Below are 14567 nucleotides of genomic sequence, written 5' to 3' on the forward strand. Positions count from 1 at the left end.
TTTTGTTGAGCAAACATCTCTCTGCTTGATACCTTGCCTGATATTTATTATCTGAGAGTAACTGAATAGTGCTATCTGTTCTTAAGTCTTTCAAAGAATAAGGAATGATTTTGATATGTGGATGGGAGATTTCTTGTTATAAAAGAACCCGTAAAATATTATTTGCTGTACTGAGTCAACTGCTTTTCCATAATCAATAAATAACAAGTAGAATAGGATCTTATGTGCTCTACATCGTTTAGTCAATGGTAAGATAACAGATGAAGTCCTTTTTTGAAAATCACTTGTTCCCTATTAATACCACCCCACATCAAGTCTGCCTTCAAATTACATATAGATGCCTCTCCAAAAAGATTTTGTAGATGGGAGAGTAGGCATTCAGATCACCTTCTTTGGCGGTAAAAATAAGGTTTGAAATTTCCTCCCATATCTTTGGTACCTTTCTTTCCATCCTTCCTTCAGCTAGTTACCTTGTATAATGGTAAATTTACTTATTTTAAATATATCTTATTTAAATTTATAAATAAACTTGCTTGATAAGATTAATGAAATCTTTTAATAACACTTTTCAAAATCTTTTAAGTTTTGTTCAATGCCAATTCTGAGACGTGTTATGAATACTAGAATTTTTATGAGAATTGTTATTGCTGTAATTTGTTTTAATATATTATTATATTATCAATCAACAAGCATTTATTACGTGCCTAGTATAAATAGGTATTGGGGACACATGACAAAAATAAAACTTTCTTTTCTCAAGGAGCTTTGATAAGGGAAGACAACATATGTATATATACAAAATATGAATAAAAGATATACAAACTAAATGCAAAGTAATTTTGGAGGGAAGACTCTTGAAGCTGGAGATAAAAGAAAAAGCTTCACATAAAGATAGCCCCTGAGCTGATCTTTGGGGCATACAAGGGATTCTAAGAGGCATAGGTGATGAGGGAAGGTATTCTACATGGTGAAAGACTCTTTGAAGGTGTCAAGTTAGGTATGGTGGAAAAACTATATGTCAACTGTACAAAGGCTGAGCAAAATAATTTTTCTTAGGTTATTATACAGAATATATCATACATAAATAAAACAAACCTTTTTAATACTAATAAATCACAAATTTTTAAAGTCACTCTAAGCTTCCAAAGCAAATGTTTTATCAATATCCTAATAATAATAATGTTAAATTTATTTTAAACAGCCAAAAAAATGTTAGTTTCTAGATTTCGAGTCAATTGACTTAATATTTATTAAATATGGGCCATGACTTTCACCCTACTCCAAATCTAGTCCTTGGGGAATGAGTGATCTTGGGGTCTCAAAGGCCATGCTACTGGAACATAAGCTCTTGCAGTTTCTGACAAGCTAGAAAAAGTATGGGATCAGGGTTAGAAGTATTTGTCATTTAAGAGCTGGCCAAGCTGAGTGAAAAAGGCTAGTCCCCACAAGCGTGGCCAACAAACGATGTCCTTTTTTTGGCTCAGGTGTGCACAAAATGCTGTCTTCACTAAGGAGAAAGGAGCATTCACACTAATGAATTCACAGTCCCTTAAAGACCAAGGCACTATACTAAGAAATTTTGTTTCTCTAATCTGCTATATTGAACATTCGTAGCTTCTTCTGACAGTCCTGAGCTGATCATACTGAAACCAGTAAGATTTATTTCTGCTAGCATGTTAAAGTGACAATTTTGTTGAACCTAACCCTTAGATGACTCAGCAGAATGTTGTTGAATTTCCTGTTTTTCTACTGCCTATAATTTAGCCTATCTTTAAAGAAGCAGCTCTGTGTTCACTTATTTTCCATCTATCATCCTCCTCTTCTCTGTTTTTAACATTCTACCTTTTGCCCAACTGCAAATGTTCATTTGGAGTCATTATCTTCCAACTTTGTCATTTTGTAGCCCTCTCATTATTTATGTAGAAAAATCAACCATTTCCTCTTTTTCAAACATATCATTAACTTCTTCATCTGTAAAATATAGGCATTGAAGTATATAATCTCTAAAGTCTCTCTGACTTTTAGGATGGTCTGAGTCTATGTATAAAAATATTCCCCATCTTGGGAAAAAACAGAATATTGCTGGCTTTTATACAAACCATCTTCAAGCTCTTGGTGGTGAAATTAGGACAGTACATATATTTCTTACCTTGGAAGCAGCAGTACAGGGTACTTAGCATTTAAAAGTGACCTAATACTGCTCTGTAGCCTTTAGAGATCCTCTGCCTCATGAACAGGCAGACAGTTACAATTTGATGGGGGGAGGAATAAGGAGGGAGGGAAGACAGGATGCAAACATTTGAGTTCTTATAGTAAGTTCAGAGAAGGCCCCTAATTGCAAAATGCCCCCTACAGTAAAACTCTTAAGGGATGAATTCTTCAAAATTACATGCCAGCTAACTCATTCAAAATTTATAATAATATAATCTCATAGTCCAAGTTTTGAGTCATTTAAGAAAATCACTAGCATGAAGGAAGTCTTTTGCATTCCAACATAAATCAGCCTTGCAAGCTGAGTAACCAACCAAAGGAGACCTCAAACTGTAATAGATTTACCATTTCATATATGCTCTTTTTTGTTCTTTGGTATATATGGAAATGCTATTTGTCAAGTACAAAATGGTTGGGGGAAAGGAGGTTAAATAAATAAAAATGGGGAGGAGGAAGACATATAGTTTCAATGAACAAAGACACTATTTTGACAATTGTCAGACTGACCATCAGGTTAACAGCATCTCTAGCCCATGGATATCAAAACAAGTAGAGAGAGGAAATTCTTTGGTCTCTTTAGATGGGAGGAATGCCCCTTGTGCTGACTGTATCAGTCCAACTTTAAAGCATGTCTCTGAGAGGCAAAAGCAATTGGGTGAGATCAATGCTGACCAAACTTATGTAAAAATAGAGTCAGGACTATCAACTTTATCAAAAGCTAAATAAAATTTCTTTTATAGTTCTTCCTGGGTCAGTCATTTACACCATTCTGCTATTAGAATTTAGGAGAGCTGCTGAGGCCTTCCTAATGCTCATCTATAAAATGAGGAAATAAAATTATATTTCTAAGGTCCTTTCTATTTCTAATATCTAATTACGAAGATATGAGTCAGGACTTATTTGGAATACCTACCTCTATAAGATCTTTTCTTGGTCTCAGTTTTAAAAGAGGTTCACTAAGGCAGATGGAACACATTCCACCTTTCCCTTCATACCTGCATACTCCAGCACATCTAAAAAAGACAAGTAAAAAATGTAATCATCCAAGTTTGTTATATTTACCAGAAATTCATAAAAATGTGAACAGAAAAGGAACAAGTTTTTGTCATATTGAAAAAATTCTGATATACGGTTTCTTAGAAAGTACACCAAATCTGTTCTTAGTTGTCTGCATCTTATCCTGCAATTCTGTCACCAGAGCTAAAATGTAAAAGTTAAAGATGGACAGTTTGTGTTGTTCACCTAAACACTGTCATCAAGTCTGTAGGAAAATTGTGATTTAGGAAATGACTCATTTCATAGAAATTTTCATTAGTAGCATTATGGTTCAATAAGAAAAGAAATGAATTTGTAATCAAAGATCCAGGTTTCAATTTTGGGCATTATCCCACCTTTCTAAGCTTTAATTTCTGGAACATAAAAGGAGTTGGTTGGGATAGAATATCTAAAGGTCTTTTCCATCTCTATATCTTTTTTTTTTAAACCCTTACCTTCCGTCTTGGAGTCAATACTGTGTATTGGCTCCAAGGCAGAAGAGTGGTAAGGGTAGGCAATGGGGGTCAAGTGACTTGCCCAGGGTCACACAGCTGGGAAGTGTCTGAGGCCAGATTTGAACCTAGCACCTCCCGTCTCTAGGGCTAGCTCTCAATTCACTGAGCTACCCAGCTGCCCCCCCATCTCTATATCTTATCACTCTGAGAGGCAGACAGAACTAGCTAGCTGGCAGATGACTGGAAATTTTGGATTTCTCCAGAATTCTGAGCTAGCAAGGAGATGCTAACATAAGAGATAAGCATGGCATCACTTCTGTAGAGTAGATACTTTAAAATCACTAAAACATTTCAGTTTTTCTTATTTTTCACATAGGAGTGGGAGAGGGAAAGGAATGAAAAAAGTGAAGGAATAATTTGAGGAATGATTGATAAAAAATATTTCTAATGTTTTTTGTGTGTGTGTGTGTTTCCCTTTTCTGCTCCAATTAAATGATTCTGCTCCTGAGTCTGTTATTATTTCTAAAGAGCAATGTTGCATAGTGGATAGAATGGTGGACCTGGAACCAAGGAAAACTGAACCTAAACTCCACCTGGGAAATTATAAGTTATGTAATCTCTCTGAGCCTCAATGTCCTGAGCTTAAAAAACAGAATTATATTTGTAGTACATATCTCACAAAGTTGTGGTGAAGCTCTAATGAGATTATGTAAACTGACTTAGAAATTTTACAGTGTTAGGTAAATGCCAGTTATTATTAGTTTCTAATAGCAGAGCACACACTAGTTGACTGGTACTTCTGTTTTACACAGGAGTTGGACTGGAGACACAAGTTTCTGTTCCCTTACCTATCTTTTAGCATGACAATTTCCTTTGACTGCCATGTCAGATAGAAAGGAAGCTTGCCCTGGACTGAGAAAGATGATCACTGCTACAGGTGACAGTCTGCTGCTCTACACCCACTATTACTATCATGGAAGGTCAACTGATACTCTCCTATTCCCCCACCTAATATAACTCTATTCTTCCTGGAAAAGATGGAAAGACCTATATAAAACAAGGGCAAATTTGTGCTGAGAGCAACAACTAATAGTGTTTTAGAGCCACTGAAGCCTAGGATCTGACTAGAAGTAAAAGAAAATTAAAAATATAAAAGCACGTGAGGTTTTGGTAAGAAAGCTGAGGCTGTCTTTGTAATTTCCCCCACCCCCACTCTAAATATGTAGATAAAAAGACATGGTTCCTTCAAAGGAAACATCATCATCTAAAAAAAAGACAGCTAGCACAAGAAAGATAAACATATGTTATTTTTCTTAAAGGCCAGGTTACAAAGCAGGAAGCAGAATTCGCTTTCATTAGCCTTAGTGTTCTTACCTGGAAAAGGGAACTGGTCAATAAGTGGTTCCCAACTGGGAGTCATATAATTATTGCAAATTGTCCTCAAACTCATAAATAAATATTTCTTTTGTGGAATTTTTTTTCTCCAAGTGCTTTAATATTTCACTTTTTTAAAACAGTTTTTGAGGCATAAGCAACATTAAAAAAATAATCTTTTATAAGATTGAAAGTTCTGTATATGCTTGTTTATGTAATAAACTAACATTCCTGAAATTTCTATAACATTTTATATTCTAAGGAACACCCTTGTCCACAGGTTGAATAAAATAACAAAAGCAGGCATAATGATGGTAAAAATATCATACTCCACTTGGGATAATTGCTACAATGGTCTGATAGAATAACTTTGTTATCTTCAGGTAAAGGCATGTTTCTAAAATGTTTCCACTGCTTTATACCAATTATAATAAATTATAAAACAAAGAGATCAAAAAACATTTATCCACACAAAGAAACTTGTCCATCTTTGAAAGCTCATGACTTATCCTTCCAAAGGTTTTAATCAAGTGTGTGTATTCTACATGACTTGTTCTTTTCTTAATAGGGAAGGAAGTTGGGAAGGGGCATCTGATTTACTTTCACATTCCAGAATCTGACATTACCAAAATTGACTGGAGTTCATAAAACATAAAATCCTTTAAGCAGAGATCATGGACCAGGTCTTACAGATAACAAAACACATCCAAGAAATTTCAGACCACCATTCTCTAGCTTCAAGATAACTTATTTTTTATCAAAGATATTCCGTTTCTGATGCCATTTGTAACTTAATAGCATTAAGTTTGTATCTGACCCCCCAATTCAATTATAAATTTCTTTTTTTTAAAAAAAGGTAAATTTTCATTAACAAACAATAAACAAGAGATAAGGAAAAATTTCCCTCATCAGTTCATGAAAAAAATTTCTCACAACAGGGGCTCAATTTAACTTCTTTATTTTAGGACTAGAAATATTAAAGCATATGACTGGTTTTACTGAGTCTTGATGTTATAAGAACATGCATAATCCATTATTTTCCTGTATCCACTATTATCAAGCATTCTTGCCTTCTTCCTTTCACTTATTGGGTATTTATGTACTACAAAGCAGTGATCATCAAACATGGTGGCAGTTTAGACGCAAAACTCATCCTCTCCTCAGCACCCACCGATATAGACTAACTCAAAACACCAAAAAACCAAATTCATAAGAATGAAGGGTCTCTATAGTAGGGCGCAGCATTGAAGGTACGTGGGATTTGGGCATTTCCACACTATAAGAGAGTGAAAAAGCTCCCACTAAAATGCGAGGTGATCTATCTTCCCCCACCCCACCTACAGAGCCAGAGAGTGCTAGAATCAGTGAGTGAGCAAGGGGTACCTCTGGGTCCTTGGCAGCTGACTGAGACCACAGAGGACCTACCCCTGAGAGCAGCTAGATCTGAGGCCCCAATAGACTGAGAAGTGCAGACCATGGGCGCCCATGCAGGGAGATAGCATAAAGAGGGGCAGCAAAGAGCAGAAGCTGCAGAGACTTCAGAGCTGGCCTCAGCCAAAATCCTTGCTCCTTAGCTCCATACACAGAGAGCCTGCCCATCTCACTCAGATTTCTGTCTGAAAAGGGAAGGAAAAACCACCACAGTGATGGAAAATAGTGCCCAGGAACAACAACTTCCCAACACCAAGAAAAAAAAAGAAGGGGCTGACCCTGGATAATTTTTATAGAGGAAAAACCCAGGCTACAGAGAAAATAGAAGAGGAAATAAAAAAAAAACCGCACCAAAACCTTCCCAAAAAAATGGAAATTGTCCACAAGTTTTTGAAGAATTTAATTGGAGCTTATCAAAAAGATGGAAGCCTTCTGGCAAGAAAAGTGGGAAATAGTTCAAAAGAGAAAATAACAACTTAAAGGACAAGAACTCCCAATTAGAGAAATAGCTGGAAGCCAAGAAAAGCAGGATAGGTCAAACCAAAAAGGAAATTCAAAAGATTATAGCAGAAAATGAAAAGATTATAACAGAAAACCAGGCCTTAAGAAAAATCAACAGTTTAAAGGACAAGAACTCCCAATTGGAGAAATAGCTGGAAGTCACAAAAAACAGAATAGACCAAACTGAAAAGGAAAACCAGTCTTTAAAGACCAGAATTAGGCAACTGGAAGTCAATGATCTTGCAAAACAACAAGAATTAATAAAGTAAAGTCAAAAGACTGACAAAATAGAAGAAAACATAAAATAAAATGACAGCTCAGGAAAATAGAGCAAGGAGAGACAATTTGAGAATCACTGGTCTACCTGAGAAGCCAGAAATACACGCAAATCTTGACATCATACTACAAGAAATCATTCAAGAAAACTGTCCAGATGTTCTTGAACAAGGGGATAAAATAGATATTGAAAGAGTTCATAGAACACCCTCTACACTAAATCCTCAAAAGGCAACTCCCAGGAATGTAATCTCCAAATTTAAGAGCTTTCAAGCTACGGAGAAAATTCTATAAGAAATCAAAAAGAGACAATTCAGATACCAAGGAGCACCAATCAGGATCACACAAGACCTGGCAACTTCCACACTAAAGGACTGCAAGGCTTGGAACATGATATTCAGAAAGGCAAGAGAATTGGGTCTTCAACCAAGGATCCCCTGTACATCAAAACTGACCATATACTTCCAGGGGAAAGTATGGGGATTCAACAAAATAGAAGATTTCCAAGTTATTTGTAAAGAAAAGTCCAGAACTAAGAGGAAGGTTTGATATACAAACACAAAGATCAAGAGAAACATGAAGAGGTAAATAAGAAAGAGAGGGAAAAGGGGGAAAATATATTTTTTATTCAAACACTCTTCTTTAAGGGCTACAATGAGATCAAATTATATATATTAATATATGGGGAAATGTTATTTGTAACTCAAAAATTATATTCACTATTATAGTAATTAGAAGAATCATTCACAGGAAGAGATTGGGGTAAGTGCTATAAGATGATATGCAAAAAAAGAAAAAGGGGGGATCAAAGATGGCACCAAGAGATACTTAAAAGAAATAAAATAAATAGGATAATCTTTATCGCACAAAGATACGCATTGGAAGGGGAGGGGAAGAATACTCTTATGAGGAGAGGAAGAGAGTGCTAATAGGTAATACTTAAACCTTACTCTCAGTGAAATCAAATCTTATAGGGAAGAGCATCTAGATCCATTGGGGTCTTGAATTCTATCTTATCCTACAGGGAAAGTGAGAAGGGAAAACTAAGGGGGGTTGGAGGGAGGGAGGACAAAAAGGGAGGGAAAGAGAGGGGGGAGGGAACTTAACAGACCCTAAAAAAACAAAAAGGGAACAAAAAGGGAGGGGCCAGAAAGGGAAGCATATCAAGGGAGGGTATTAGGGGGATTGATTAAAAGTAAACCACTGGTTTAAAAAGATATAGCAAAAGAAGAAAGGACAGAACTAGGAGAGGATATCAAAATGCTGGGGAATACACAAGTGACAATCAAAACTTTGAACATGAATGGGATGAACTCACCCATAAAACAAGAAGAAATAGGAGAATGGATTAGAATCCAAAATCCTACCATATGCTGTCTACAAGAAACACACCTGAGGCGAGTAGATACTCACAAAGTTAAAATTAAAGGTTGGAGCAGAATCTATTGGGTCTCAACTGAGAGAAAGAAGGCAGGAGTTGCAATCATGATATCTGACCAAGCCAAAGTAAAAATAGATCTGATTAAAAGGGATAGGGAAGGTAAATACAGCCTGGTAAAAGGGAGTATAGATAATGCAGAGATATCAGTAATCAACATGCATGCACCAAATGGTATAGCATCCAAATTTCTAAAGGAGAAACTAGTCGAATTGGAGGAAACAGATATAAAACTACAGTAGTGGGAGACCTGAACCTACTAGTATCAAATTTAGATAAATCAAATAAAAAATAAATAATAAAGGGGTAAAAGATGTGAATGAAATCTTAGAAAAATTAGAATTAATAGATATATGAAAAAAATAAATAGGGCCAAAAAGGAATACACCTTCTTTTCAGTAGCATTCACAAAAAAAAAAAATTCTTTTCAGCACATTCACAAAGATTGTCCATGTACTAAATCATAAAATCATGGCAAACAAATACAGAAAAGCAGAAATAATAAATGCCACCTTTTCAGATCATAACACAATAAAAATAATGATCAGTAAGGGTACATGGAGAGACAAATAAAAAATTAATTGGAAATTAAATAATATGATCCTCCAAAATCAATTAGAGAACAAATCATAGAAATAATAATTTCATTGAAGAAAATGACAATGATGAGACATCCTTTCAAAATCTATGGGATGCAGCCAAAGCTGTACTCAGGGGGAAATTTATATCCTTGAGTTCATATATTAACAAATTAGGGAGGGCAGAGGTCAATGAATTGGACATGCAAATCAAAAAACTTGAAAGTGAACAAATTAAAAATCCCCAGAAGAAAACTAAATTAGAGATCCTAAAAATTAAGGGAGAAATTAATAAAATTGAAAGTGACAGAACTATTGAACTAATAAATAAGACTAGAAGCTGGTATTTTGAAAAAACAAACAAAATAGACAAAGTACTGGTCAATCTAATAAAAAATAGGAAAGAAAAAAACCAAATTAACAGTATCATAGATGAAAAGGGAGACCTCACCTCCAAAGAAGAGGAAATTAAGGCAATCATTAAAAACTATTTTGCCCAATTATATGGCAATAAACATGCCAATCTAGGCGATATGGATGAATATTTATGAAAATATAAATTGCCTAGATTAACAGAAGAAATAGAGTTCTTAAATAATCCCATATCAGAAAAATAAATTGAACAAGCCATCAAAGAACTTCCTTAGAAAAAATCCCTAGGGCCTGATGGATTCACAAGTGAATTCTATCAAATATTCAAAGAACAGCTAATCCCAATACTATACAAACTATTTGACATAATAAGCAAAGAGGGAGTTCTACCAAATCCCTTTTATGACACAAATATGGTACTTATTTCAAAGCCAGGCAGGTCAAAAACAGAGAAACAAAACTATAGACCAATCTCCTTAATGAACATAGATGCAAAAATCTTAAATTGGATAGTAGCAAAAAGACTCCAGCAAGTCATCATGAGAGTTATTCACTATGATCAGGTGGGATTTATACCAGGAATGCAAGGATGGTTCAATATTAGGAAAACCATCCATATAACTGACCGTATCAACAAGCAAACCAACAAAAATCACAAGATTATCTTAATAGATGCAGAAAAAGCCTTTGACAAAATACAACACTCATTCCTATTGAAAACACTAGAAAGTATAGGAATAGAAGGGTCTTCCCTAAACATAATGAACAGTATTTATCTAAAACCATCAGCCAACATCATCTGCAATGGGGATAAACTAGATGCAGTCCCAGAAAGATCAGAAGTGAAACAAGGATGCCCATTATCACCGCTATTATTTAACATTGTACTAGAAACACTAGCAGTAGCAATTAGAGAAGAAAAAGAAACTGAAGGTATTAAAATAGGTAACGAGGAGACCAAGCTATCACTCTTTGCAGTTGATATGATAGTCTACTAAAAGAATCCTAGAGAATCAACTAAAAAGCTAGTGGAAATAATCAACAACTTTAGCAAAGTTGCAGGTTACAAAATAAACCCACAGAAGTCATCAGCATTTCTATGTATCTCCAACACATCTCAGCAGCAAAAATTAGAAAGAGAAATTCCATTTAAAATTACCTTAGACAATATAAAATACTTAGGAATCTATCTGCCGAGACAAACACAGGAACTCTATGAACACAACTACAAAACACTCTCCACACCATTAAAACTAGATCTAAACAATTGGAAAAACATTAACTGCTCATGGGTAGGATGAGTTAACATAATAAAAAGGACCATCCTACCCAAACTTATTTACTTATTTAGTGCCATACCCATCAAACGACTAAAAAAAAATTTTTAATGAATTAGAAAAAAATCATAACAAAGTTCATTTGGTAGAACAAAAGATCAAGGTTATCCAGGGAAATCATAAAAAAATGTGAAGGAAGGAGGCATTGCAGTCCCAGATCTCAAACTATAGTATAATGCAGTGGTCATCAAAACAATTTGGTACTGGCTAAGAGACAAAAAGGAGGATCAGTAGAATAGACTTGGGGTAAATGACCTCAGCAAGACAGTCTGTGATTAGCTCAAAGATCCCAGCTTTTGGGACCAAAATCCACTATTTGATAAAAACTGCTGGAAAAATTGTAAGACAGTGTGGGAGAGATTAGGTTTGGATCAACACTTCACACCCTACACCAAGATAAACTCAGAATGGGTGAATGACTTGAACATAAAGAAGGAAACTTTAAGTAAATTATGTAAGCACAGAATAGTATACATGTCAGACTTTTGGGAAAGGAAAGATTTTAAAACCAAGCAAGAGCTAGAAAAAGTCACAAAATGTAAAATAAATAATTTTGATTACATCAAATTAAAAAGGTTTTGTACAAACAAAACCAATGTAACCAAAATTAGAAGGGAAGTAACAAATTGGGAAACAATCTTCGTAACACAAACCTCTGACAAAGGTCTAATTACTCAAATTTACACAGAGCTAAATCAATTGTACAAAAAAAATCAAGCCATTCTTCAATTGATAAATGGGCAAGGGACATGAATAGGTAATTTTCAAAGAAATCAAAACTATTAATAAGCACATGAAAAAATGTTTTACATCTCTTATAATCAGAGAGATGCAAATCAAAACAACTCTGAGGTATCACCTCACACCTAACAGATTGGCTAACATGACAGCAAAGGAAAGTAATGAATGCTGGAGGGGATGTGGCAAAGTTGGGACATTAATGCATTGCTGGTGGAGTTGTGAATTGATCTAACCATTCTGCAGGGCAATTTGGAACTATGCCCAAAAGGTGCTAAAAGACTGTCTGCCCTTTGATCCAGCCATAGCACTGCTGGGTTTGTACCCCAAAGAGATAATAAGGAAAAAGACCTGTACAAGAATATTCATAGCTGCACTCTTTGTGGTGGCCAAAAATTGGAAAATGAGGGGCTGCCCTTCAATTGGGGAATGACTGAACAAATTGTGGTATATGTTGGTGATGGAATACTATTGTGCTCAAAGGAATAAAAAAGTGGAAGAATTCCATGTGAACTGGAATGACCTCCAGGAACTGATGCAGAGCAAAAGGAACAGAACCAGGAAAACATTGTACACAGAGACTGATACACTGTGGTACAATTGAACGTAATGGACTTCTCCATTAGTGGCAATGCAGTGATCCTGAACAACTTGGAGGGATCTACGAGAAAGAACACTATCCACATTCAGAGAAAAATCTGTGTGAGAAAAAACACAGAAGAAAAACAACTGCTTCATTTACATGGGTCAAGTGGGATTGATTTGGGATATAGACCCTAAATGAACATCCTAGTGCAAACATCAATATCATGGAAAATATCCTGATCAAGGACTCATGTAATACCCAGTGGAATTGTACATCAGCTACGGGAAGGGCAGGGGGAGGGGAGGGAGGAATAAAATATGATTTTTGTAACCAAGGAACAATGTTTGAAATTGACCACATTTAAAAAAAAGCACAACAACAAAAAACAATAATATGGTACTGGTTAAGAGATAGAAAAGTGGATCAATAGAATAGATAGAATAGAATAGAATAGAATAGAATAGAATAGAATAGAATAGAATAGAATAGAATAGAGGTAAATGACCTCAGCAAGCTAGTGTTTGATAAATCCAAAGACCCCAGCTTTTGGAACAAGAACTCAGTATTTGGCAAAAATTGCTGGGCAAACTGGAAAACAGTATGGGAAAAATTAGGTTTAGATCAACATCTTGCATGCTATACCAAGATAAATTCAAAATGGGTAAATGACTTAAATATAAAGAGTAAAATCATAAATAAATTAGGTGAACATAGAATAGTATACCTATCAGATCTATGGGAAAGGAAGGAATTTAAGACCAAGAAGAGATAGAGAACATTACAAGATATAAAATGAATTTTTTTATTATATTAAATTAAACATTTTTGTATAAATGCTTATTGAGTGTTTAGATGGCTTGTAATATTGGGTTTTTGTTGTTATTATTTTTCTTTCCAGATCTCTGATTTTATTAGTGTAGGAAATTCGTGGCATAGAACCACAACCACAACCACAGAGCAACAATTTTTCTATAACTGAGAATTTTTCCATGACTTTTCTTCTTTTCCTTCAATGTTTTAAGTGGGAAAGCTCCACTCTACATTTTTGGTCATGTGCCCGTTCTTCCCAAAGAAACTTGCACTTTGTGATTTCCTTGTCTTAGTTGTGTAGCAACCTTCTTCCCTTAATTATCTGCAGCCTATTTAAAATATTACTTCTTTAACAAATTCAGAGGAGCTCCACAAAAGTGTTTTCCCTTGACAAAATGGCCTCTTCTCCTCCCCCACTTTTGGTCCCCAAATCATCACTTTAAGGTTCTCATTTCTTGAAGGATCATAAACCTAGAGATTACAGAAATCAAGATTTCAATGCTACTTAAAGAGAACATATTTATGACTTAAAAAAAAATAAAATGTTTATAAATAGGTCATAATAAATTACTATAGGGGAGAGAGTCACTATGCAGTTCAAAGACTTGGATAAGTGTTCAGTATAGAATATCCCTGTATGTACCAAGTTTGAGGCTCTAGTTCTCAAAATGATTTGCCTATAGAAGAGGAGCTTGATCAGCCCAATCCTTCTCTGAAAAAGACAGCAAATGAGCCAAAGATTTGGAAGCATAGAGGAGGAGAAATGAACCTAGATGATGGAAATAAGAGCATGGAAAGAGTTAAGAGGCAAGTTAAACTTACTCTAGAATGAATATAGTATCAGGGTTGGAAGTTACTTCATCTTAGAAATCATCTAATCCAACTCATACCTGAAAAGGAATTCCAAAAAGGTCACAGTCTCCAATTTGAAGACCTCCTATGATGAGGAATTCACAATATCCTGTGTCAACGTGAAAATCTAGAAATCTCCAGTTTATAGACACTCACTTCAGGTGGGAGGTAGACCCCACCCGAAGTCAAGTAGCTCTTTTCTCTCCAGAAGCCTTTCCCAGTATATCAAATCCTCCATCTGAGGATCGAACTCAGGACCTTCAGCTTGCGAGACTGATGCACTACCTACTGCGCCAAAGCTAAAGTGGATGTCTAGTTGTCTGGTGAAGTGGGACCTTCCCTCGGGGGAAAACTCTCCTGTGACAAGGTCAAAACCTGGGGTTTCTACCTTCCAACTAAATAAACTGGGGATTTTTAGATTTCCACGTTGACACCTGATAAACTTACTTTACTTTTGGACAGCAAACAGTCAGAAATTTTTTCTTGGCAAATTATTTTTAAAACAAAAAGAAAAATTTAGCAGGGTAAGAGACTAAGGAAGCCATTTTAGAATATACAATAATATTTGTGACC

At 35.3% G+C, this 14567-nt stretch overlaps 1 protein-coding gene across 1 annotated transcript in view; it reads right to left on the reverse strand.

Annotated features, from left to right (window-relative positions):
• SPRTN (SprT-like N-terminal domain) overlaps window positions 1-14567 on the reverse strand; it is a 29014-nt gene that overhangs the window by 10357 nt on the left and 4090 nt on the right. The window contains exon 2 of the mRNA XM_007507855.3: window positions 3125-3224. Within this exon, the coding sequence (XP_007507917.2) occupies window positions 3125-3224 (100 nt within the window). The remainder of the gene's footprint in view (window positions 1-3124; window positions 3225-14567) is intronic.

The sequence above is a fragment of the Monodelphis domestica genome, chromosome 2 (genome assembly GCF_027887165.1).
Source record: "Monodelphis domestica isolate mMonDom1 chromosome 2, mMonDom1.pri, whole genome shotgun sequence".
Lineage (NCBI taxonomy): Eukaryota > Metazoa > Chordata > Mammalia > Didelphimorphia > Didelphidae > Monodelphis > Monodelphis domestica.